Raw genomic sequence first — 25,927 nt, 5'->3', positions numbered from 1 at the left:
CAATCAAACGGGATCGATCACTGAAGTTCCAAAGCCACCTGTTCACAATTCCGAAAAGGCTTGGCGGCATTGAGAGTGGACCTGGACTTGTCAAGCTAAACTCTTACATTCTCTGCGACAAGTTCCGGATGTTGACTATCTCTCAGGTACGGACCTTACTTCCCTGTAGGACCGTCACCACCTCTGTCGATCTTACCGACGACTATTATCTTGCGCCTTTAGCTCGAAACTTCTCTTCTTATCTGGGTTTCCGCCTAAGCAGGAAAGCCTTTGTGTTCAAGACATGCCCTTTGGCCTCAACATTGATCCCAGGATATTCACGAAACTGGGAGAGAGAGTGTTAGAACAACTCAGGAACCAAGAGATACAGATCATTGCTTATCTGGCCGGTTGGCTCATTTGGGCCCGGCCGGTCATAGAAGGCAACAGAGCTACGAAGGAATTATTTCAATTTCTCGACAACCTGTGATTTCGGGTCAATCTCCAAAAAATCTCGCCTGCAACCATCAGTCCGCTTAGAATGGTTAGCCATTCAGTGGGACCTTTCGAAGCACACGTTGTCTCTCCCTTCCAAAAGGTAAGAGGAATAGTTTCCAAGATCAAAAAAAAAAAAAAAAAAAAAAAATTTTCTCAAACACAAACAGGTGTCTGAAGAGCCTTAGAAAGTATCCTCGGACTTTTCCAATTCACTTCAGTAACAGATCTAATAAAAGCCAAACTCAAAGACATCAATCGAGTTTGGAGAAAGAGAGCTACAGTACCTATAAGAGACATGGTCTCGAAGGTCCCCTCTGTCTTGAAAATGAGACTACGCCCATGGTCCGAACCGAAGGACCTCTCCAAATCGGTTCCTCTACAATTCCCACCTCCACAAGTGACATTCCATACAGCCGCGTCTCTAAGTGGATGGGGGGGATTACTCCGAACATCAGATGTTTCAGGTTCTTGGTCACTCTCCATGAAACAGTCCCATATCATTGTTCTCAAAGCCATGGCAGTGTTCTTGACCCTGAAGAGAGACTCTCCTCCGAGGTCGACCCACATCAGAGTAGTGTCAGACAGCACAGACGCAGTACACTACGTCAACAGGGGAGGATCCAAGTCACCCAACCTGAATCAGATCCTGGTCACTATCTTCGACTGGGAAACAGAAGAGAACTGGTTCCTGTCAGCACCTCACCTAGCGGGAGGCCAGAATGTGAGAGCGGACTCACTATCCAGGACGGATCCACTGGAGTCAGAATGGTCTCTAGACATAATTTCATTCCGGTGGATACTCAGGCTCGTTCCAGGCCTCCAGGTAGATCTATTCGCAACTCAGATGAATCACTAACTTCCTTGTTATGTGACCCCAACCCTGGACCCTCGGGCTTATGCCATGGACGCATTACCCCGGGATTGGAACCATTAGAAGAAGATTTCCCTATCTCCCCCAGGGAATCTTCTAAAAACTTTTACACAAACTACGCTCCTTCCGGGGCGCAGTGGCTTTAGTACCACCTCACTGGCCAAGAACAGTTGGTTTCCTCTCCTCCTCGAGTTGAAACTTAGTCCCATCCGGATCCCGTTCCTCAAACTGACCCGAGTATCCAAACTCACTGTGTCAGATTACTCAAAGATAGCCAAAACTCTAACTTTGTGGACTACAGGAAGTTGGCAGCTCGTAGAGATGCGAACATTGAACCGGAAACGATCTCTTCATCGAATGGGACAAAAAAGGGACTCGACAATTCGCCAATATGATTCGGCCGTTAACAACTAGTAGGTCCCCTAAGAGTGCAGACCATACTCGTATGTCCCCGCATTTAGCCATCTCTTTCTTGAGGTTCCTATTTGACAAAGGCCTAACAGTTAGCACTTTAACCACCATCAAGTCAGCTTTGAAGAAGATCTACCTTGTAGGGTTCAACATTAACCTAGCTGATTCCTATTTCTCATCAACCCCAAAAACATGTGCTAGGCTTCGACCTTCGGTTCGGCCACAAAAGGACTCTTGGTCTCTGAACGGTGTTCTCAAACTTGCGATGGACACGGACAATGAATCCTGCTCATATTTAGGTATAGTTAGAATTGAATATAAAAAAAGAGGAAGAGAAATAACATGGAACAGCGTGCCTGAGTGTACCCTCAAACACGAGAACTCTATCCAAGACAGTGCAAGGCCACAGTACAGAGGCTGCTGCGGCGGAGGTCTGCACTCTACTGAGCGCCCCTTTTATTTTTATTTGTAGTTGATGAGAGATACTGTATTGTTGTGGGGTAGAGTTGATTTAGATCTTTTATCTAGGTCCATTTAGAAAACTAATGCAACAGGAAAATGCATCTCTAACACTTGATAAACATTTTAGCAGTCTCCAAGTATCAATAATGACATATCAAAAAATTTTCTGTACCATAGTTAATTTATATCAATCGATTCCATTAATAATTCCTGGATTAAAAGGGGTGCTGGACTATTAATAGTATGCTGTATACTGCTAGATTGATGCAACTTATAGAATAGCCTAGACTAACTATATACTGCTAGATTGATGCAACTTATAGAATAGCCTAGACTAACTATATACTGCTAGATTGATGCAACTTATAGAATAGCCTAGGCTAACTGAAAACTCAATACCTCGCAGCAGTACTCACCAAAGCCATGTTGGTATCCAAGCCGTAGCACTGAGGGGGGAATAGAAATACAAATAATCAAAACAGATCCCAAAGTAAAATTATGACTACAGAAGCTCCTCAACGTACAATCATTCGACTTAAACATTCGGAGATACAAACAAATCCAATTGAAAATAGCAAAGATAAACAAATACTGCAATAAAACAATATTATATCATTTAATACCATAAGCAAAACAACATTTATAATAATTTGATATCTATTTCATATGAAATTTGACTATTTGTTGACTTTTGAAGCTGGAAATCATAGGCATGGGATTCAGGTTAGGGTTAACCTAGGCTAAAATTTTAACAAAATTGGACTTAAAGACATTTTAACTTACAAACAGCTTCTTGGAACCAATTAGGTTTGTATCTTAGGGACCTTCTCTATGCAGATAATGACTAATAAAAAAGGAAAAAACCACTTTAATTTTTTTGTTTGTTTTTAACAACACGAAAATTAGCGCCAGCACATAAGCGAGCAGTACCTGCGACTCCGCTGATTCCGCAGCATATGGATAATTCATGATGGTTGGCTGTAAATTTGCAGTGTTGTAATTCTGATTAATTCCACACGGAAAGGCGTAGTTCTGGTCGTTATAAACGCTGGGCCACTGTTCAACTTTGCAATCCATACCGAGGTCTGAAATGCATTACTGTATTTATATAGAATGTCTAAATGGAAGAAAGTTTGAGTGATAGACTTTGAAACTTATTTCTCATTTTAAAAATAACTATACACTAAAGTGAGCAAAAAAAATAGTAATGAATAACTATCCTAATTCATACAGGTCATGTCAATGAAATAAAAACTACATATTATATAAATATTGTATAATATTGACTCTAAAAAACTGTTCACATAAGCTGAAAAGCTTGAACATGGCTAAACAATGACAAAATCACAGATTTTCAAAATATTTTTCATTTTTCCTTTGTAAACCTAAGTCCTTTATTAAGAATATGCTTTCAATAAAGCTGGATACAGCTCCTATAACAAGGTGACACTATTTAGCTGGAGGGTGGCGGGTAAGCCTCGCACACCCTACAGGCTGCTTTGCTCCCACTTTGATTTTAAACCTAGGACTTGCAGGGTGGTTATGGCAAGAAGTGCAACTCAAAGGACTCGGGTTTTTATTGTCGAATCTTGTGAAGAGTTTAAGCCCAAGTCCTAGTTGAAACTTTGATCGAGGGCTGAGCGGTATTCTTAGAGGCAAAGATAGAGGAGTTTCCCTGACAGAGGAAGAAAGAAAATGAGCTGAACCAGGTACCATTAGGTATGTGTTTGCTTGGGAAGGATCAGGGACATACTAAGCTTAAGCCTCAAGGTCGTCAACCGACTGTTGAGTAATTAGCAATACGGTAAAATGGGTGGATATGTATAAGCGTCTAGAATTCCAAGGATATTGGAATGTGTCCTCGAATGCTGTCAATGGTCTGGGAATGGAGAGAAGAATACCGGAAGTTTCCTGCTCAATTGAATGGCAAGCAGGTAGAGCAATGTGAACCCCAAAGAAGAAGAACCCTTTCTGACACGCAATGATGTAGGGATCATATTCAATCCATTAAAAAGTATCCTGTCAACCGAGTGCGAATGCTCGAAAAGCATTGTCGACTTCCCAAGATTGTGAACATGTGATTGAAGATTTTCTAAGAAAAAACTTTGATTACGATGCAATAATGGGGTTCTTATTTTATTTTTTTTTTCTCTAATTCATGTATGGAGGCAAATAAGGTGCAGTATTCCCACATAAAAAACATAGCTGACAGGGGATTTTGTTCATCACTGCACTAGTGTGTGGCAGTGTTTCCCTTAACCCAAGATATACTAAGAGACCAATCACAAAAAGATCGAGGATCATATTCCCAATCGCAAGTATGTGAGAGAATGCCTTGTCGCTTGTCTGAGCTTGGACATGACAAATTCGAAGATAATTTGTATTTTTCCTAACCATACAAACCTTAGCTATTTACAAAGGGTATTACTTTTAGCGCAGCTGAAATGACGAGCCAATAGTTTTTAACGAGGGTTAATTACCCCCGCGCTAGTTAGCGGGGGGTGGGGAAGGGTAGCTTGCTACCCCTCCCCCCTCCACACACCGGTGACTTGCTTCACTTCACTTAGAGGTAGGACTTGACTTGGGGGTCAGGGATGGCAGGCACATATGTGTAAATAGCTAAGGTTTGTATGGTTAGGAAAAATACAAATTATCTTCGAATTTGTCATTTGTTCCGTAACCGAAATACAAACCACGCTATTTACAAAGGGTGACTTACCCCTTAGGAAGGGTGGAAAGTCCCCAGCCTTACTGACTTCGGCTTGCCCGGGGGCTCGATCCCTCAGTGAGCAGCACTAGAGAGAGGGAGCCCCTGTACCTCACAGGTTCCTAGCATCGCTAGGAACGAGTGGCCTACATAAGTAGTGTGAGGAGGACAGTGTGACTCGTCCTATGAAGTTGACCTTGAGACCTTCAGATAGGAATTCTAGGATAGGATGTTCCCCATACCACCTCGTCAGGGTATGGGAGACGCAACAGTATTAAGCTTAATACTAGGAGCACAAAGAAGCATGGGTTACCTGCAGAGGTCGAGGTCAGCTATGCGAGGACCAGGATGCTGCTTCCCCAAGAGAGGGGAGAATGAAGAAAGAAGTAAGGGTCAGACATACTCTTTCATTCACACAGACTAAGACCGGGTAACAACGCCCTCAACCTACTGCTACTTGTCCAAAAAGGAGCCTGAGGTTAGACCAGCTGTTGTGCAGCCACCACAGGGCCGATAGAGAACGTATCGAGGCTCCTGTGGGTCACGTCTTGCAGGTAGTGGGCTGTGAAGGTCGTTTGACGCTTCCAGACCCCAGCTTGAAGTACCTGCGTCACAGAGAAGTTTCTCTTGAAGGCCAGGGATGTAGCAATACCCCTGACATCGTAGGCCCGGGGGCGACGTGACGGAGGAGGGTCAGGATTCAGGGCATGGTGGATAACCCTTCGAATCCAAGCAGAGATGGTGTTCCTGGTGACCCTCCTCTTTGTCCTGCCTGTGCTCACAAACAAAGCTCGCACATGAGGACGGACTGCAGCCGTTCTCTTCAAGTAGTACCTCAGACACCTCACTGGGCATAGTAACAGCTGGTATGGGTCGTTTGTTACAGAACGGAGACTCGCGATCCTGAAAGAGTCGAACCGAGGATCCGGCACTCCAGGATTCTGAGTCTTGGCCACAAACTCAGGGACGAACCTGAACGTTACCTCCCCCCATCCCCTTGAATGGGCGATGTCGTACGAGAGACCATGAAGTTCACTAACTCGCTTGGACGAGGCCAAGGCGAGTAGGAAAGCCGTCTTCCAAGACAGGTGGCGATCGGAGGCCTGGCGTAATGGCTCGAAGGGAGGTCTCTTGAGAGACCTGAGGACTCGAACCACGTTCCAAGGAGGGGGTCTCACTTCCGACTGGGGGCAGGTAAGCTCATAGCTACGTATGAGTAAAGAGAGTTCTAGCGATGAAGAAATATCCACGCCCTTCAATCTGAAGGCCAAGCTTAAGGCTGAGCGATAGCCTTTCACTGCCGAGACAGAAAGGCGCATTTCTTCTCGCAGATACACAAGGAAGTCCGCTATTGCTGGAATAGTGGCATCGAGTGGAGAGATACCCCTTCCACGACACCAACCACAAAAGACTCTCCACTTCGCTTGGTAAACTCCCTCAGAGGACCTTCGCAGGTGCCGAGACATTCTCTCCGCAACCTGTTGCGAAAAGCCTCTCTCCGCGAGGAGACGCTGGATAGTCTCCAGGCGTGAAGCCGAAGCGAGGCTACGGCCCTGTGAGGGACACCGGAGTGGGGTTGTCTGAGAAGCTCGTGTCGTGGAGGAAGCTCCCTTGGGAGTTCCGTCAGGAGTTGCAGAAGGTCCGGAAACCATTCCGCGTAATGCCATAGCAGAGCTACTAGAGTCATGGAACAGTTGACCGATAGTCTGGTCCTGTTGAGCACCCTTCTCATCAGACAGAATGGTGGGAAGGCGTACACGTCGATGTTGTCCCACCGTTGCTGGAAAGCATCTTGCCAGAGTGCCTTGGGGTCCGGGACTGGTGAGCAGTACAGGGGCAGCTTGAAGTTCAAGGCTGTCGCGAACAAGTCCACCGTCGGGGAACCCCACAAAGTCAGGACTTTGTTGGCTATCTGAGGATCCAAAGACCACTCGGTACTCACTATCTGCGAAGCCCTGCTCAGACTGTCGGCGAGCACATTCCTCTTGCCAGGAATGAAGCGAGCTGATAGTGTTATCGAGTGGGTTTCGGTCCACCTCAGAGTCTCTACTTCAAGATGGGATAGCTGTTGCGAAAAAGTGCCTCCCTGCTTGTTGATATAAGCCACTACCGTGGTGTTGTCGCTCATCACCACCACGGAGTGACCCGCCAGGAACCGTTGGAACTGTTGAAGGGCCAGAAAGACGGCCTTCAATTCTAGCAGGTTGATGTGTAGGCACTTTTCTGATTCTGACCAAAGGCCTGAGGCCCTCTGGTTCAGAACGTGCGCCCCCCACCCTTCTTTTGACGCGTCCGAAAACAGAGTCAATTCCAGGGGGAGGACGAGAAGACTCACTCCCTTTCGCAGGTTCTCGTCGGCCAGCCACCACCGCAAGTCCGTCTGTTCCAGAGACCCCATTGGGATCAGAATGTCCGGGGAATCGGATCCTTGATTCCACCGGGACTTGAGCCGCCATTGAAGGGATCTCATCCTGAGGCGGCTGTTTGGAACCAGACGGGCCAAGGAGGATAGGTGGCCTAAGAGACGCAACCACGATTGGGCGGGGAGTTCTTTTCGCCTGAGGAAAGGTTCCGCCACCCTCCTCAGCCTTGCTATCCGGTCGTCTGATGGAAAGACTTTGTGGAGATTGGTGTCTATTAGCATGCATAGATAAACCAGTCGTTGGGACGGCTGCAGAGAGGACTTCTCGAGGTTTACCACGATCCCCAGATCCTGGCAAAGATCTAGAAGCCTGTCTCGGTGTCGAAGAAGGGTCGACTCCGAGTCTGCTAGGATCAGCCAATCGTCTAGGTAACGAAGGAGACGAATGCCGTTCCTGTGCGCCCAAGTCGAAATCAGGGTGAACACTCTGGTGAACACCTGAGGAGCTGTGGAGAGACCGAAACACAGCACCTTGAACTGGTAGATCTTGTTGTCTAGGCAGAATCTCAGGTACTTCCTGGAAGACGGATGGATTGGGATCTGGAAGTACGCATCCTTTAGATCCAGTGTACACATGAAGTCTTGTGGTCTCACCGCAAGTCTTACCGTGTCTGCTGTCTCCATGCTGAACCGGGTTTGTTTGTCAAACCTGTTCAGAGCCGAGAGATCGATGACGGGTCTCCAGCCTCCAGTAGCCTTCTTTACAAGAAAGAGTCGACTGAAGAAGCCTGGAGAGCCGTCCACGACCTCCTGGAGAGCACCCTTCTCGAACGTGGTCTCGACTTCGGCCTGAAGGGCCAGCCCCTTTGCCGATCCCATGGCATAGGAGCTCAACGACACTGGATTCGCTGTCAGGGGAGGTTGAGATGACGTGAACGGGACGCGATAACCTTGGCCGATCACTGAGACCGTCCAAGCATCGGCCCCGTGATGTTGCCACCTGCGGACGCAACTCTGAAGGCATCCCCCCACAGGTGGACACGCAGGGGGACTGCCACCCCTAGGGCTTGCGGCCGCGGCCGCCACCCCTAGAAGTTTTGCCTCCCCTGGAGGACTTACCGCCCCTCTTGACCTTGGCTGGAAAGGGCTGGGGCTTAGACACCACTTTCTTAGCTGCCGGTGCCTGTTTGGGAGCCTTACGAGGCTGTTGCTGCTGTTGTGGCGGGGCTGGAGGCTTATAGGGCCGAGTTGTAAGGGCCCTGTGGAGGAGGGAGTCCGTGCTGGATTTCCTCTACCTCTCAGCCGTTCGCTCCAAGTCTTGAGGCTCAAACAGGCTCTCCCCCAGGAGGGAGGCATGTCGGAGCCTACACACATCTACGGCGGGGACCTTCGGATGGAATCTCTCGGACACAGCATCGCGACGCTTCAACACCGAGTTGGCCCACAGGGTGATAACCTGGTGCGCCAAAAACTCGATGGAACGGGTGCCCGAGAGCAAGAAGGTCTCTAGGGCCTTCCTATTGGTCTCCTTGGACAAGTCCTCCGATCGCAATAGGATGCCCAGAGATCCTAACCAGAAGTCCAGCCACGAAGTGGCCTGCATGGCACACTTAGCGACCTTCTCGTGGTTAAGGATCTCTGCCGCCGAGAACGACACCTGCCGGGCAGAGAGTTTCTCCAAGGGAACTCCCTTCGCCAGCTCCTCCACAGAGTGATGGAGAGGAAGAGCGAGGTTGTGCTCACCCAGGATCTCGAAATACCTCCTCTGCTGAAGGCGAGGAGGAGGGATGAGTTTGTTCCCGGCAGTGGAACGACTGGAGGAGGCAAGAAGTGCGAGCTGAGCATTGGGCCTAGCTCTGGCACTCTTCAGCCCCCGAGACCAGGGCAGAGCTGCACTGGTCTTAGGGGCCTTCCGAACGTCAAACACTTCATCCAGAATCGTGCCTTTGCCTTCACGGGGGGGATGACTGGATCCGTAAGACTGTTAAGTTGCCTTATCAGGCTTAGGACCTGCCAGAAGGCATGTTCAGACTCTTGCTGTTCTCCTCCCTGCGGGCTGGCAGCTAAGTCTCCTGCCCCAGGAATCTCTTCCTGGGGTGATACGTGGACATTCCCCTGGGTAGTCGTGGGTTCCTGACGAATCCTTACAGAGGATTTAGGGATGGTCTTGGAATCCTTGGGTTCCCTCCTGGGAGGGATACAGGATCCCAACAACGAGGTTCGAGGGGCCCCTTCCTCACGAGACGATTCTCCTGCCTGAAGCGAAGTCTCCCCCCCTGGTGCCGAGGGGAAGACTACCGCCCCACTGGACTCACCTGAGGACGGAAAGGCCTCGTCCACGGGAGAAGGAGAGAGTACTCGTGCAGGAGAGGGGACCCTCGAGACCGACCTCTTGGGAACCAAATTCGCCCTGGGGGAAGTCACCACGAAGTCCACTCCTCTCTTTCTCTTCAGCGTAGGAGAGACAGCCGCTGGTTTGTTACCCTGGCCGGCGAGTGCTGGTTTCATAACCCTCACTAACGCCCGTGCCAGCGGACCAAACCAAGTCTGCTGCTCAAAGGACACAGAGTCCGAAATCCTCGCTAAGGTGAAAGGGATCGGGCGATCCTTTGGAGTGGACACGACGGTACCTGCCTGAAAAGAAGGTGGGGAAGAATGCTGTACTGACCTGTCTTCGTCCTGCAATACCAACCTGTGCTTGGATGGAGGTGATCCCGAGTGCCGTCTAGGAGCACGCGTCCCTGCTGCTACCACCGGCTGTGGAATTCGCCGCGAACTATGGTCGCGCGAGGGCGAACGGTCGCGCAAAGGCGAATGGTCGCGCGGGTGATCGCGCGGGCGAGCGGTCGCGCGGGCGAGCGGTCGCGCGGGCGAGCGGGCGAGCGGTCGCGCGGGCGAGCGGTCGCGCGGGCGCGCAGGCGAGCGGTCGCGCGGGCGAGCGGTCGCGCGGGCGCGCAGGCGAGCGGTCGCGCGGGCGCGCAGGCGAGCGGTCGCGCAGGCGAGCGATCGCGCAGGCGAGCGATCGCGCGGGCGCGCAGGCGAGCGATCGCGCGGGCGCGCAGGCGAGCGATCGCGCGGGCGCGCAGGCGAGCAATTGCGCGGGCGCGCAGGCAAGCGATTGCGCGGGCGCGCAGGCGAGTGGGCGTGAGGGTGGGCAGGTAAATGAACACGTGTCCGAGGCGACGAACGCAAGCGATGGCGCGACGGCGCGACGGCGAGGGATCGTGCTGCCGCGTAGGTGAAGAAGATCGCTGGCGATAATGACCGCGTGATGGTAAGCGATGGCGAGCAGCATGTGTAGGTGAATGATCGCGTGATAGGGTGCGATGGTGATCAGCATCCGCAAGAGGGCGATCGTTCAGGGTTGTGCGATGAGGAGCAGCATGCGTAAGCGGGCGATCGTGCAGGGTTGTGCGATGGCGAGCAGCATGCGCAGGTGAATGATCGCGTGAAAGGGTGCGATGGTGATCAGCATCCGCAGGAGGGCGATCGTTCAGGGTTGTGCGATGAGGAGCAGCATGCGTAAGCGGGCGATCGTGCAGGGTTGTGCGATGGCGAGCAGCATGCGCAGGTGAATGATCGCGTGATAGGGTGCGATGGTGATCAGCATCCGCAGGAGGGCGATCGTTCAGGGTTGTGCGATGAGGAGCAGCATGCGTAAGCGGGCGATCGTGCAGGGTTGTGCGATGGCGAGCAGCATGCGCAGGTGAATGATCGCGTGAAAGGGTGCGATGGTGATCAGCATCCGCAGGAGGGCGATCGTTCAGGGTAGTGCGATGAGGAGCAGCATGCGTAAGCGGGCGATCATGCAGGGTCGTGCGATGGCGAGCAGCATGTGTAGGTGACCGCTGGCGAGCTGGTGATCGCTGGCGAGCAGAAGGTCGACGCGTGTCCTGTGAGAGGACAGGTGGTGCGGCGCGTTCACGAGCAGGAACGGGAAGATCGCTGGCGCGTTGGCGAACATGTGTTTCTGACACACGCGCAGCACAATGTTGCGTAGCCACAGGACCAGGTGGATGGTGAGCAGGGAGTTCAGCAGGAACTAAAGGGTGGTCAGAGACCGCAGGGCGATGGTCCTCAAATGAGCGCTGACGCTCGGAAGAGAGCTGACGAGCAGGAGAGCGCTGGCGAGGGGGGCGAACATCAGGAGAGAGCCGACGAGCAGGTGAGCGTCGGCGAGCAGGAGAGTCTTGGCGAGCAGGAGATCGTCGACGAGCAGGAGATCGCTGGCGAGCAGGAGATCGCTGGCAAGCAGGAGATCGCTGGCGAGCAGGAGAGCGCTTGTGCGCTAGCCCTGCTCGCGTAAGGGAAGAATCCCTTAGCCCCGAAGGGACCGTTGCCCGTCGGGTGACGAGTTCTCCAGAAGGCGAAGATCCGGCAGGAGATGGTGAGCGGTCTGCAGAGAGGTTCAAGGAGGGCGGAGCAGTCGGTTGAGGCTGACGAGGAGAGTCCCCCCCGGAGGACGAAGACCCAAAAAGGCGCCTCTTAGTCCCCCTGTAAGGGGAAGGGAGGCCCTTGTGGCGTAGAGGGCGGTGAGCCTTACGGCGGAGGCGGCCTCGGGGGAGATCGTCGGGACCATCGGTCCTCCGAAGGGGAGTCTCCGTCAAAACACTTCCCTCAGAAGGAAGCTGGGCAGCAGTCGAGACCGAAGGACTCACTTCCCCCTTCGAAGGATGCACGGAAGGAGGAGGAGAGCCTAGAGCACCATCACCAGCAACAGCACCTGCGTCGGAAGGCCCAGCCACGTCGGAGGCCTCTGTCACCACGACGTCGACAATAGACAGAGGGTCTACCTCCGCTACCACCGGCGATTGTTTAACAGCGGCCCCCAACGAGACAAGATCAATAAGAGCGACCCTGGAGGGCAAGCCCTTAAGCCCCAGGGACGACCAAATCTGTAAAAGATCATCACTGGATAAGGCATTACAGTATTATCAATAACCTCCCCCGGAGGAGGAGGGGGAACCGCCTCGCTATGGGAGGCGACGCCCTCTCCCCCCACCGAAGGTAGGGAAACAGAACAAGGGCCTGCGCTCCCACTCGGACGACTCTCCTTAGGAGGCGGACGAGGGGGAGCTTCGGAGGAGGTTTGGGCGGCGGAAGAAGAGTCCCGAGAACCTTCCTCCTTCAAGGCTAACCCCGGAGGAGAACGGTCTCTCTTGGACTTCTTCTTACGCCGACGGCCAAACCTCTCCCACTGGGAGGCAGACCACTCCCTGCACTCACGGCACATGTTATCCTGGTCGCACCGTCGGCCCCGACATTGAGGGCAGAGGGTGTGAGGATCCGTAATCACGTCCGACATGAAAGTCCCACAAGGACGGCCGGCAACTCCAGGGCATGTACGCATATTAAATAAAAGAAAATAACTGAAGGTCAACTTCCAACCAATCACACAAGCTGAAAAGAAAAAGCAGAAAATTAAAGGCTGTCACGAAGGCGATGAACAGACACGTCTGATCACCGCCGAGCCAAAAGTGAAGTGAAGCAAGTCACCGGTGTGTGGAGGGGGGAGGGGTAGCAAGCTACCCTTCCCCACCCCCCGCTAACTAGCGCGGGGGTAATTAACCCTCGTTAAAAACTATTGGCTCGTCATTTCAGCTGCGCTAAAAGTAATACCCTTTGTAAATAGCGTGGTTTGTATTTCGGTTACGGAACAAACCAATTTTAGGTTTCGATTACTTGTAAGCATAAAAAGTCTCATTGCTCTTAAGAGCTTGAAGACCGACTACTTGTTCCTGTTAATGTTTATGCACGGGAAAAAGCTATGAAGAGACCAGCATTTCTGTTCTGGTAATGTGAACAAGAACAAGTGGAAACCGTCGTGTCTCTATGGCATTGTCCAGCTTGATATGGCAATGGCACTGTCCCTTGCTTCTGCCATTCATAAGTGGCCTTTAAACCAGCTCTAGCAGCCATGTGAAGGCCCAGGATCATATTCAAGATTGTGATCATGCGAGAATATGCCTTGTTGCCCATGCAAGGAGAGGAACCGAGCACTGGTTCCTCTCACCACCGAGGCCCCATCTTTTATCACATGAATGTGAAGGAACCCCACAAAGACCTACATTCCTTCCCTTTCATAGGTAGTAGGTTGGCCAAGGCACCAGCCGCCCGTTGAAATACTACCGCCAGAGAGTTATGGGGTCCTTTGACTGGCCAGACAGTACTACGTTGGATCCTTCTCTTTGGTTACGGTTCTTTCTCTTTGCCTACACATACGCCGAATAGTCTGGCCTATTCTTAACAGATTCTCCTCTGTCCTCACACACCTGACAACACTGAGGTTACTAAACAATTCTTCTTCGCTCAAGGGGTTAACTACTGCACTGTATTTGTTCTGTGGCTACTTTCCTCTTAGTAAGGGTAGAAGAGACTCTTTAGCTATGGTAAGCAGCTCTTCTAGGAGAAGGACACTCCAAAATCAAACCATTGTTCTCTAGTCTTGGGTAGTGCCATAGCCTCTGTACCATGGTCTTCCACTGTCTTGGGTTAGAGTTCTCTTGCTTGAGGGTACAATCAGGCACACTATTCTATTTAATTTCTCTTCCTCTTGTTTTGTTAAAGTTTTCATAGTTTATATAGGAAATATTTATTTTAATGTTACTCTTCTTAAAATATTTTATTTTTCCTTCTTTCCTTTCCTTACTGGGCTATTTTCCCTGTTGGGGCCCCTGGGCTTATAGCATTTTGCTTTTCCAGCTAGGGTTGTAGCTTAGCAAATAATAATAATAATAATAATAATACCGATATATTTCTAGGAAGACACCCCAAAGTGTTCCTCAAACATCCTGTACAAGAACTAAGAAAAGGACAGAACCCTTAATCTTGTCTGCCAGTGCATGGGGTCAGTACCATATGAGATCAAGCTCCTGTAGCACAGAGTTGCGTTCCCTTTCTTGATCCTTGGAAGTACATAATACCGTACCACACCTCTCTCTCTCACGTACAAGAAGAAATATTGCTCGGAGCCTCAAGACTCTCTGCAATCTGTCTTCCTGGACTTCTTCAGCTTCTTCTAAGCATTAGAGTTGAGGTTTACTCAACAAGGACTGGATCCCTATGACGTCAGTGTTTGACCCCTTTAAGAACCTCTCACATGGTGTTGATATGAAAAGTCATAACGAGCATCTCTCCCTCCAAAGGAGAAAAATTGAGTCTTTACCCTCGATTGTCCAAAAGGTTAGTGTCTGATCCAGGGAGGACAGTTCACCTGATAAGATACTAAAAGCTAACTACCACACAAGTCTCACCTCCTAACTGAGCCTGAAGGTATTGACCATAAAGAAAAATACTCCTAAGCGAATCAAGAAGTAACGATCACTACCCACATGAGCACCACTTGGCTCAGGGAGGATCATGACCAACTCCCTTATTGACCAGGCTAACAAATGCCAACAAACTCATAAGGCACCAGTTAGCAGCATGTTCTGAGGGGAGAAGGACCCTTAAGGCAAGGAAAAATCTTCCCTTGTCCCGACAAGAAAGGGGAAAGGGGAAAGGGGAAAGGAGAACACAATGCCCAACCTTCCCTTGGCCTCTGTATTTAAGTATACTTGACTGACCTAGAAGGTACCAGTCAGCGGGAGAGTACCGTCACTCCCTCCCAAAAGATAAAAGTGATCGCTAAGTCTGAAGGAACTGAGCAAAAGGCTTTTCTACACAACCATACCCTTCGTCAATAACATCCCCAAAGGGGGCTGTCCTACAAAGAGATAGAGGAGGGAGAGAATACTGGCACTACAAATGTTTTGCACTCAGGGATACTTTATGCATTCCCAGCATATAACGAAGATCACAATGGCCATGAAAGAAAGCGAGAACACTTAAAAGCATCAATGGGAAAATTCCTCCTGATGATGGGGAAATACAACTGATTCAAGTAACATTTCAAGAGAAGTACACTGTCTCCCAGATAGGCAGCATCATCTCCTCAGTAGGGGAACTGTTTACAATCTTAACTGCATACATTCCCTGCCTTTAAGAGAACTGCATACAGTCACTCTCTTTAATAGGAACACAACACATGGAGCACGAGGTTTGCATTCTCGAAGGAACAAATTTCTGTTTACAACATGCTTTTACCTTCTAGGCACTTCTACTGCAAAACTATCGGGCAGGCGAGTTGTCTCCTCCCACCAATCTCCCGCTAACTACCTAGTTAACGTCTGAATGACCTTTACAGCTGATGCTGAAGACATAAAAGTTCAAACTGGCAGCAAATGTTTTTAAGTTGAACAGGCTGACTATAAGTCTTTTTATAGTTTATACATGAAATATCGGTTTTGATGATATAACTGTTTTTAAAATATTTTATTTTAATTGTTCATTATTTCTCATATAGTTTATTTCCTTACCTCATTGGGCTATGTTTCCCTGTTAGAGCCTTGGGCTTATAGCACCTTGCTTTTGTAACTAGGGCTGTAGCTTTGCTAGTAGTAGTAGTAGTAGTAGTAGTAGTAGTAGTAGTAGTAGTAGTAGTAGTAGTAGTAGTAGTAGTAATAATAATAATAATAATAATAATAATATCTAACAGATAATTATTTGTATCTGTATAGGAACAAAAACATAAGCATAAGAAACTAACCTTTTCTTTCTTCAACAAGGGGTGGCTGGTACATCACGCTACTTTCACTGGACACTGCTGGAACTTGGTGGATATTATCATTGACCTTCTCACTGAAATTTTCCATGAATACCCTATTCCCATTGGCGTCAACCGTAGGTAATGTTACCGTGTACTGAAGTTTGGGATGACTTTCACTGTACTTAATATTCATATCATCTTGAGTGTGCTTACTAGTATCATCTGGATTTTGTCTGACGCTTGTTATAGCCGGTTCCGACAACGAACGCTTGAGAGAATTCATACATTTCTCGGTTGCATTACCCGTCGGCTGTATATTTCTGAAACAAATATTATGCTTCTCTGTATCATTCACATGATCGGAACCAATGTGACCACTTACTTTCAGTATTTTCATTGGTTGTCTACACCAATTAGTGTCGATTTTCCTTTTCCACGCCTTGAAATAGCTAACGGGTGGCTCATACGTCGGGTCGTCCTCCTCGCCGTTGGTATTCTTGGTACGGATGCACTTTTTCACCGCTTTCTTAGGCTTTACTGGGCCTTTTTTGCCTTTATTATTTTTACCGCCATTTTTAGATTTATTCTGTTGCTCCTTCAATGACCACTTCAGAGAGTCTTGCTGACCCACAAAATTACGGCACGTTTCGCAATCGTAATTCGTGCACTTTGTCACGTGATTTCTGTACACTATACTCAAGTGTAACTTCAGGGCTTGATTATGAAGGTTCTGCAAGTCATGCCTGGTTAAAAATCCTCTGTTTACAGCTTGAGGAGGAATGGTCAGCTGTTGCAGGATTGCTTCCGATACAGTCGGAAAATGAATCTTCAACTCTTTCACAAGATTTCTATTCTTCACAGCTCTTGGTATGGAACTATGAGCGCACTTCATTTTCAGTCTATCGTCTGACCCTCCCTGATTAGGGGCTATTGTCCTTGGTCTGGTTCTCACCGTTATTCTAATGGGCTCGGAGATCTTATCACTAGCTTTCTTACTTACGCTGGTACTTACACAGGAGCCTGCTGCTGTAATAGACCAAACTGGTTTTACCAAGCTTTGTTTTAAAATAGTGTCTCTCCCGTCGACTTGTACAATTTGAAGAGTACTGATCGAGTTTGTTTTTGGCTTGCCAGCCTGTGACGTAATGCTGGCTATGGGTAAGCTATAGTGATTAACTCCATTATTGATAGAATTTGATGTTGACGGTAACACTACATAAATAGGTTTGCAGTTTGAATTCTGAGAATAAGGAGTAACCAGCTGTCCGCCGCTTGAAAACGTAACAGTCGAAGAGGGTACTGACACCAACACATCGGTAGTTTCCAAAATGGTTTGTTGTATTACTTGATTCAACGTTCCAATACTTTTGGGGTTTGCCGATGAGGTCGCAATATAATCGGCATTTTGAAGGCTGGGTTTTATATACTGGAAGACAGACTTCTTGGGACGACTGGAAAGAGAGTCCCTTCTGGCATTCAGTTGATCACCTGAGGTATTTCCAGGTAATATCTTGGTTGAGGATTCGCATACCTTTTCTCCAGCTGGTATAAACGACACCATGTCTGTCTTAACTGTATTAGGAATAGCAATGCTCATACCAGTCTTTCCTATGGGCAGTATTACATTATTTTGCTTATGCTTAATACTGTCCCTTGTGGAAGATGCTCTCTCTACTCTAGGCTCTTCATGAGGGGTAGAAAAGTATTTGAAGGGAGTATATTCAGGGCTAAAAGGATTCTTTTTAGGGCCATTTCCAATCAGCTGTTCTGTACAAGCTTCAACCAGCTTACGAGATCTAAAATCAACTTTCGTAGGTCTATCTTTACCTGAAGTCGGCTGAAAAAGTTTAGGTATACTACGAGAGATCTTTTCCGAACTACGTCCCTTATCAAAGCTCCTGCTTGGCTTGCCGGCAGGGCGTACTTTGAATGCCACTCTCTTCGGTATTCCTGAAGAATCCGCAGAACTACAGTTTGGCTGAATATTCTTTGCTTGCAGACTCGTGCTTGTTATTGTAGCTTGTGCAATTTCACGAGTATTAGCCGTGTCACAGATCTTACTTTCAGATACATTTGAAGACTTGACAGAATTATTTTGATATTCTTCAGGAGAGGTAATCAGTTCACTGAATATCAGAGCCGACTCCGATTTCTCAGAGGAATCTTCATAGTATGTGTTATTTCCACTTTCATTAGACAGATACCCTCCAGTACTCTTACTATCAGCATTTTCATTTGCCTTTTGGATGCTTCCAGGGGTCTGGAAAAATGTATCCAATGTGAAGTCAGCTGTCCCATCCAAACTTGTCATAAAATCATCTAATTGTGACTTTTCATCAACACTTGATGAACAAGAGGACATTCGACCGGGAACTGACGAATTGGACGGTACAGGATCAAGGAAGAAATTCTCTTTGGGAACAGTTAACTTGGTATCATTTGTGGTATGAATCTCATCAAGAATATCAGCTACATCTGATATTATGTCATTGATATTTGAGACTTCGTTTGATTTTATCGACTCTTTGGAGGCTTCTGAAAACTTTATATCAGGCATAGTATAGTCAAGAGAGTTTTGAAATTTCTCATCCTTACAGGTATCTAATATTTCGGCTACTGGTACGTTTGACTCCGAAACTATATTTTGAGAATTCGATGTGTTAAATGTCATGCCAGAATCATGAAATTTCTCTTGGTCATATAAACTACCTTTCACCTGAGGATAACTACACGAGGCTGCCTGTCCACTATTTGAAATTGACTGGGTGTCCTCAAATGAACCCAACAAATCCTCAACTATATTTTCTTGATCACAAGTCCACATCATGTTTGAGGAAGAGGTCACAGGCATAACTGTAGGTCTTGGCGCTTGCCGAGTCCAAACTAGTTCGTTGGACAGCAACTGACGCTCCATGTGAGGCTGAGCATAGCTGGTGCCACCACACGAATCAGCTTGCCGTAACGATGGGACTATGTCTTTATCTGAATAAAAGTCGCTTGAAGGATTATCGCACGCAGGGAAGGAAACTTCACTTCCACCGTTAGCAAACACAGTCTCTAAACTGTCTCTAGGATTGTGTGCTGTTGAAAACGGCACTTTACATGACATCTCCTTATTGCTTAACTGGAAATTGTCTCTATCTTCTGAAATAATACCCTGTTCTGAAATGTCAAGGAGTAAATTGCAAAACTCATCTACGTTCAATGCATCATTTTGGCCGCCATTATTCTTTACTTCACCAGAACTTTGAATTAGAGACAGAGGATCGCAGACATCGGCAACATTTGCCCGAGGCCCAGCATCATAAGCACGAGTTTTAAAAGGGGAATCAGTGCTAACTGGCGGCGCAGGTGCAGGAAGCGATGTTTGTGACTTATCATTGGGCAGGCATCTTTGATTTTTCTTTCTCGGCTGACTGTTCCACCTATTCTTAACTAGGCTACAATGACCTTGGCTGCCAAGTTTCTTAGTTGCGCTGCCATTTCCTGAAGTGACGACGGGCAGGTTAGGCGAACCCACATACGAAAGATGAATCTTTATCAAGTCTAACTGAGATTTGCCAGCACAGATAATTTGAGAAGCAGTATGCTTTTCTTTGCAGGGAACTAAGTATACAACCTCGCTGTCAGACCGATTTACATTCTGACTCATTTCACAATGTTTTTAATTCCCTCGGAATGCATCGATACAAATCACTTAGTAATATAATTACCACAGTTTTCCACTAGCGCTTTAAACGCTATCAGAATATTAGTTCTTTACTAATTGCAAAAGGATTGCATGCCAAAGCATCAGTTTTTATGAAAATCACTGATATTTGATTATCGAATAGTTTCCATTTGTATAAACAGTAACATATAGAGCAGGGAAGGCAACAGGGTATTACATTTAGCAAACGCAATGCCTGAAGTGAGACAACCGAAGATTAGATGAAAACATTTCTCACCGAAGAACTTTTCTTTACACTGACTGTCCAAGTAGAATCTGAAAGCAAGAGAGAGGTACATTATGATATAGACACTTTTAATCTATTACAGGATATGTATAAAAACTGTACATGTAAAAAATAAATACGAATTATGAAGAATGAGGGGAAGTTCAACAAACTACAAATTACAGAAATGTCTTGAAATATGTTGAGGGGGCATCATCATCTTTGAATTAATATTGGTTAAAAACATAAACTCATGAATTTCCCAGACTATCATACATAATCAATATTGAAAGCTTGGTTATTTAACAAAAAACTAAAAACTTGAGGGCCACTCAGTAGAGCGCAGACCTCTGCCGCGGCAGCTTATTTCTTGACCTTTTGCTCAACCGTGACCGTGACCTTACAAAATTTAATCATTTCCAGCTTTTTACACAACCGTTAATCCCTGCAAGTTTCATTACTCTAAGATTAAAATTGTGCCCAGGAGGCCGTTGACAAACTAACAGAAGGTATTGTATTTAAGGTAAGCACAAACTACATAATACTTAATTCATATAAGGTCATATGATGCTACGAGTCATATTAAATGAGAGGTAACGTAGGGGGGTCAGGGGGCACATGGGGGCAAATACCTCCACCAGTAAATAACGAGTATAATACAGCTAGGTGAGCTTCGATTATGACATATTCTAGTTTTCCCATGACACATAGATGTGTATTTTATCAGCTAGTTTTGTTGGGATTTACCCAACATTTACCATTGGTGCCTGTTGTAATACACTAAAATTTGGAGTTTCCCCACCACAAAAAGACACTGTTTCCCACGATCCTCCATAAAACGTTTATAATATATACGGGGTGGTGAAACATAAACAAGTATAATACTGTAGTTTGCACCAACAAAAATGGTCAGACATGCATAAAGCACAAGATAACCAGTTGGAAGAAAGTGGCTAATATATGATACTTTAATTAGGAGGCGATGAATGGAGAAGTACTGATTTACAAGCTCAAGATAGAGACGCCTGGTAAAATTTAACCAAGGCCTTTTGGGTCAATAGGAGTGGGAGGAGATGAAGAAGATTAATTTCTAGCGAAACTGGAATTTGCTATATGAAAAGAACAAGTGGCTGGCTATTTTGGTATTTTTCCCTGCATGACTAATGGGAGCCGAGGCATAATAACATGCGTATCAATCGACTGAAATACGAACACCATTTCATTGTCGAAGTACATTGTTTACTTGTGGGAGACTGATGGTGGGTTACTGCGCATGCTTCATTCGTGTTCAGTTCTGACAACTGTCCTGCTTCGTGTATAAAGCAACTTTGACGCAATCACTAGCTGGTCTTTTTCATAAAATTAAGAGTTTCGAAGTGTTTATGCAATAGTTCCTGGATGTTTTTTTAAAATAGCATTTTTTTCCCACCCTCTTCATTTTCATTATGACTACTGTCACAAGACAACGTTGCCCAGAAGGAAGTTGAATCTATTTAGAAATTCAGTGTAATTACATCTGAAATACAGTACTTCAATAATTAATTACTGTGTATTTAAAACCCTCGCCATTTAGTATATGTACTGCATAGTTACTCTTGCTAGTCTGCAAGTAAAAATTATCTGAAATAATGATCCACATGGTTGTTGTGGGAAGTAAATCCACGTACTGCATGCCAAAATGGAGGAGCAATGAGATAATCTTTATTTGCGAGAAAAGCAAGCCATGGCGGAGCAAACACTACTTTAGGATAGGCTATGAATTGTATGTAATTATGATACAGTACTAGAAGTTCTTGCCATATTTTTACAACAGGTTATTTTGTGTCTATTTTGTATTAATGACCATTACTATGAGTGCAAATGACTAGTTTTTGGCGCTTTCGCACCCAGTATACCTAGTTACCGCCACCAACAAAGTTGGGGGAGGTTATGTTTTTGCCCATTTGTCCGTTTGTTTGTTTGTGAACAAATTCCTGGCTGCAATTTTACTCATAGTGAAACTTTCAAGGAATAATTGTTAAATTAAGACATGGAAGTGATTCAAAGTCCTAGGTCAGAGGTCAAGGTCGAGTAAAAAGTCGACCAAATTAACTCTAACCTTGACCCCAAGTTCGCACATGGTTGTCACACAGTCTTCAAATACGCCTACAATCTAAATTGAATCTGGGAAAGGCAAGCTGGTTTCGAGAAATAAGCTGCCGTGGAGGAGGTCTGCACTCTCGGAGTGCTTTTCTAGTTTTTCAATGGGATCTCCCATAATTAATATGGGGTGGGGGGGGGGTTGTGGCTAATCAGCCTTATGGATAATGCAGCCCTGGGATTAGATTAATAAATTTGGGCCTTAAGGCCCAGCCCTGGGATTAGATTAATAAATTTGGGCCTTAAGGCCCAGCCCTGGGGATCAGGTGTTTGTTTGGCATGCATAAAGAGACTGGACTGCATGATAGAAGTAAGTCAGAATAGAGGTAGGCCTACAATTATAGGTACTATTCCCCCATGGACCCTCAGTGATCGATGTCAGGTTAGGTGGATATACCTTAGGCTAAGAAATAACCCTTTAATTTCCTTACCACTCTAACACAACAATGAATATAGTGGGTATCGGCATAGAAAACGAGATTGACACTTTTCTAAAATAGCACTAGCAGCTAGTTAGAACAGAAGCTGCAAAGACACCTTAGACTACTGGATAGATCTAGCCTGAAGGATACTTATATTCCTTCAATCTTAGAGACGAATAGATTTGTTTTACCATAATTTATCATTTTCCCAGTGTATTTTCCCCTACCCTAAACCCCAGGTTCTCACAGGATGTCCTCCATTACCTGCATATATATTATGATATATCTCGCTAAATATTTATTAGCCCCAAAAATAAATGTCCTTTTCGAATAAAACTGAATATTTCCTATAGGAAAAACATTACTTTACATTAGAAATTGTTGTTCTGACCGGAACTATAGTAAAACCTAAATTTGGACCCAAATGCAAGGAAGGCGAAATCCCCGACGTTAATCATGCAGTGGGATTTAACGTTAATTATGCAGAGGGATTTAAAGGATTTATGGAGGTAAAAGACTAGAAGGACATAACGCAGGAGTAAATAAGGGCCAAAGGAACATTGAATAGACCCTACAAATAATGCATTCAGTTCCCACTTCATGGTCAATTAACTACACTAATCCCTACGGAGTACATAGACCTTGTATTCTGTTGAAATGCAATGAAACTAAGGCCAATAGACGTTTACCTATCAAAGCACAGAATACCTTACAGGATATCCTGTATAAGCATTTAATCAACATTATTCTGGTTTCTCATAGTAGCCTATACTGTACATCAGCCATCAAAACATTCAAAAGTTCACATAGATTTCGTTTTTGATAGGCAGTTTAATATCATAAGACAACATTATACATATTCTCCAACCCCATATTTAATAGGAATGCTATGTTTTAATGTTCAATTCATAAAGTTACTTACTGTTCACGACGATGACACCGGAGGATCTGTTTTAGAAAACCGAAAGGATTCAAGGATTCTGTAAGGAACAGGGATTATTAATTTATTTCCGGAGTTGAGACCCGTTTGTTTATATGCCTCTAAAGCCCGATAGATGGCAGCAGATGTCCTGTTTGCATTTCTTAATTTATATTATTTTAGATTAATTAAAATTATCATTTCATTAAAAGTTTTTTTATATATACTATTCATTAATGAATTTTCTGTCGTCGTAATATATGGTAATTTGTCTGCATTTTTTAATTGTTATTTTAGGTATGTAAATCATATGAGCATTTTATTTTTTTTAAATCAGGTGATTGTAAGGCCTAAGCGTGAATATCAATTTGAATATTATCAATTACAGTATAATGTAATAGGCCTACTAATGATTTGCGTCACACACATAGGCCTATAAACTGGTATTACAGTACACACACACACACACACACATATATATATATATATATATATATATATATATATATATATATATATATATATATATATATATATATATTACTTCTAATATAAGTTCCATCAGAAATCAATGTTATTTCCACAAATTCTACATTCAGCCATAAATATTCAACCCAGATTAACCTATAAGTTAGAATGATGTTTCACAACCATTTTCCAAGCGACTAATTTTAGAAAATAAGAGCAAATTCATTCAATATTTACATTTAAAAGCATTGCAAAATATCATGCTATTACTAAAGGCTTTTGAGCTACCATTCGTATGTATAATACAAAAGGGTTTTTGGTATATTCTCCATAGGCCTACATTTATTATATTTTTGGGAGGTAGGCCTATTGTTCATACATATAAGAGATAAATATACAGAATCCTATACTTTTAAGAGTTTTATAAACGTATTACATGGGTTTAGAGAGAGAGAGAGAGAGAGAGAGAGAGAGAGAGAGAGAGAGAGAGTGTGAGAGAGAGGGAGAGAGAGAGAGAGAGACTTAAAAAGGGTTACAAGGATTTTAGATGTCTCAAAGACTTCAGTCCATGCAGGGAGACACTATCTGCTCTTAGAGAGAGAGAGAGAGAGAGAGAGAGAGAGAGAGAGAGAGAGAGAGACTTAAAATGGGTTACAAGGATTTTAGATGTCTCAAAAGACTTCAGTCCATCCAGGGAGACACCATCTGCTCTTGGAGAGAGAGAGAGAGAGAGAGAGAGAGGAGAGAGAGGAGAGAGAGAGAGAGAGAGAGACTTAAAATGGGTTACAAGGATTTTAGATGTCTCAAAAGACTTCAGTCCATCCAGGGAGACACCACCTGCTCTTAGAGAGAGAGAGAGAGAGAGAGAGAGAGAGAGAGAGAGAGAGACTTAAATTGGGTTACAAGGATTTTAGATGTCTCAAAAGACTTCAGTCCATCCAGGGAGACACCATCTGCTCTTAGAGAGAGAGAGAGAGAGAGAGAGAGAGAGAGAGAGAGAGAGAGAGAGAGTGGGTGTGTGTGTATGTTACAAGGGGTTACAAGGATTTTGGATGTCTCAATAACTTCAGTCCATCCAGGGAGTTAAAATGAGTTACAAGGATTTTAGATGTCTCAAAAGACTTCAGTCCATCCAGGGAGACACCACCTGCTCTTAGAGAGAGAGAGAGAGAGAGAGAGAGAGAGGAGAGAGAGAGAGAGAGAGAGAGAGAGAGAGACTTAAAATGGGTTACAAAGATTTTGGATGTCTCGAAGACTTCAGTCCATCCAGGGAGACACCATCTGCTCTTAGAGAGAGAGAGAGAGAGAGAGAGAGAGAGAGAGAGAGACTTAAAATGGGTTACAAGGATTTTAGATGTCTCAAAGACTTCAGTCCATCCAGGGAGACACCATCTGCTCTTAGAGAGAGAGAGAGAGAGAGAGAGAGAGAGAGAGAGACAGAGAGAGAGAGAGAGGGGGGGGGGGTATTACTTTGGTTGAAAAATCAATGTGGGATGGACAGTAAGAAGAATTTGATAGGGTGTTGTCCCTCCTAAAATCCTTGACCGTGACTCACAAAATCTTTGGTGAGGTAATGTGCTGAGTCACTCCAAGGAAATACCTTATAACTGAGGCAGATCTTTGGGTGGGGAGAAGGTGTCAATTCTTTTTTTTTTGGGGGGGGGGCTAAATAGGATAGGAGCTAAATGATTCTTGAATTTGAACAGTAGGCGTTAAGATATAGTGATTCTTTCAATCTTGAGACTATGAGAGATGAAGTGGTTCTTTCCACCTTAGGCCTACTTGTAAAGATGTAGGCCGAGGAAGGGAGATAATTAATTCTTAAATTTTTACAATAGGCGTTGCGAAAAAAGGATTCTTCTGGTCTATTGTGACTGTGAGAGGTGAAGTGGTTCTTTAAACATTAGGCCTATTTGTGATTATTAGTGACATTTTACAGTCTTGTTGACATTAAAGATGTAGGCCTAGGATGGGAGTGAATTAATTCTTTAATTTTTACAATAGGTGTTGCGAAAAAACGATTCTTCTGGTCTATTGTGACTAAGAGAGGTGAAGTGGTTCTTTCAACCATAGGTCTACTTGTGATTAAAGTGACAGTTTTGAGTTGTATTGAAAATAAAGATATAGGCCTAGGATGGGAGCTAAGTAATTCTTTAATATTAATAGT

General features: G+C 45.6%; 1 protein-coding gene across 1 annotated transcript in view; it reads right to left on the bottom strand.

Annotated features, from left to right (window-relative positions):
* Window positions 1-23,406, bottom strand: part of LOC137619738 (uncharacterized) — a 45,272-nt gene extending 21,866 nt beyond the window's left edge. Inside the window, exons 1-4 of the mRNA XM_068350039.1 lie at window positions 23,296-23,406; window positions 15,878-19,862; window positions 3,152-3,306; window positions 2,638-2,667 (exon numbers count right to left, since the gene is read on the bottom strand). Coding sequence (XP_068206140.1) covers window positions 2,638-2,667; window positions 3,152-3,306; window positions 15,878-19,529 — 3,837 coding nt within the window. The 5' untranslated portion in view covers window positions 19,530-19,862; window positions 23,296-23,406. The remainder of the gene's footprint in view (window positions 1-2,637; window positions 2,668-3,151; window positions 3,307-15,877; window positions 19,863-23,295) is intronic.
* Window positions 23,407-25,927: the final 2,521 nt, after the last annotated feature.

This window comes from Palaemon carinicauda, chromosome 26 (assembly GCF_036898095.1).
Source record: "Palaemon carinicauda isolate YSFRI2023 chromosome 26, ASM3689809v2, whole genome shotgun sequence".
In the NCBI taxonomy this organism is placed as follows: domain Eukaryota; kingdom Metazoa; phylum Arthropoda; class Malacostraca; order Decapoda; family Palaemonidae; genus Palaemon; species Palaemon carinicauda.
The sequence above is the reverse complement of the archived record's forward strand: the minus strand, read 5'-3'. Positions and strand labels throughout refer to the sequence as shown.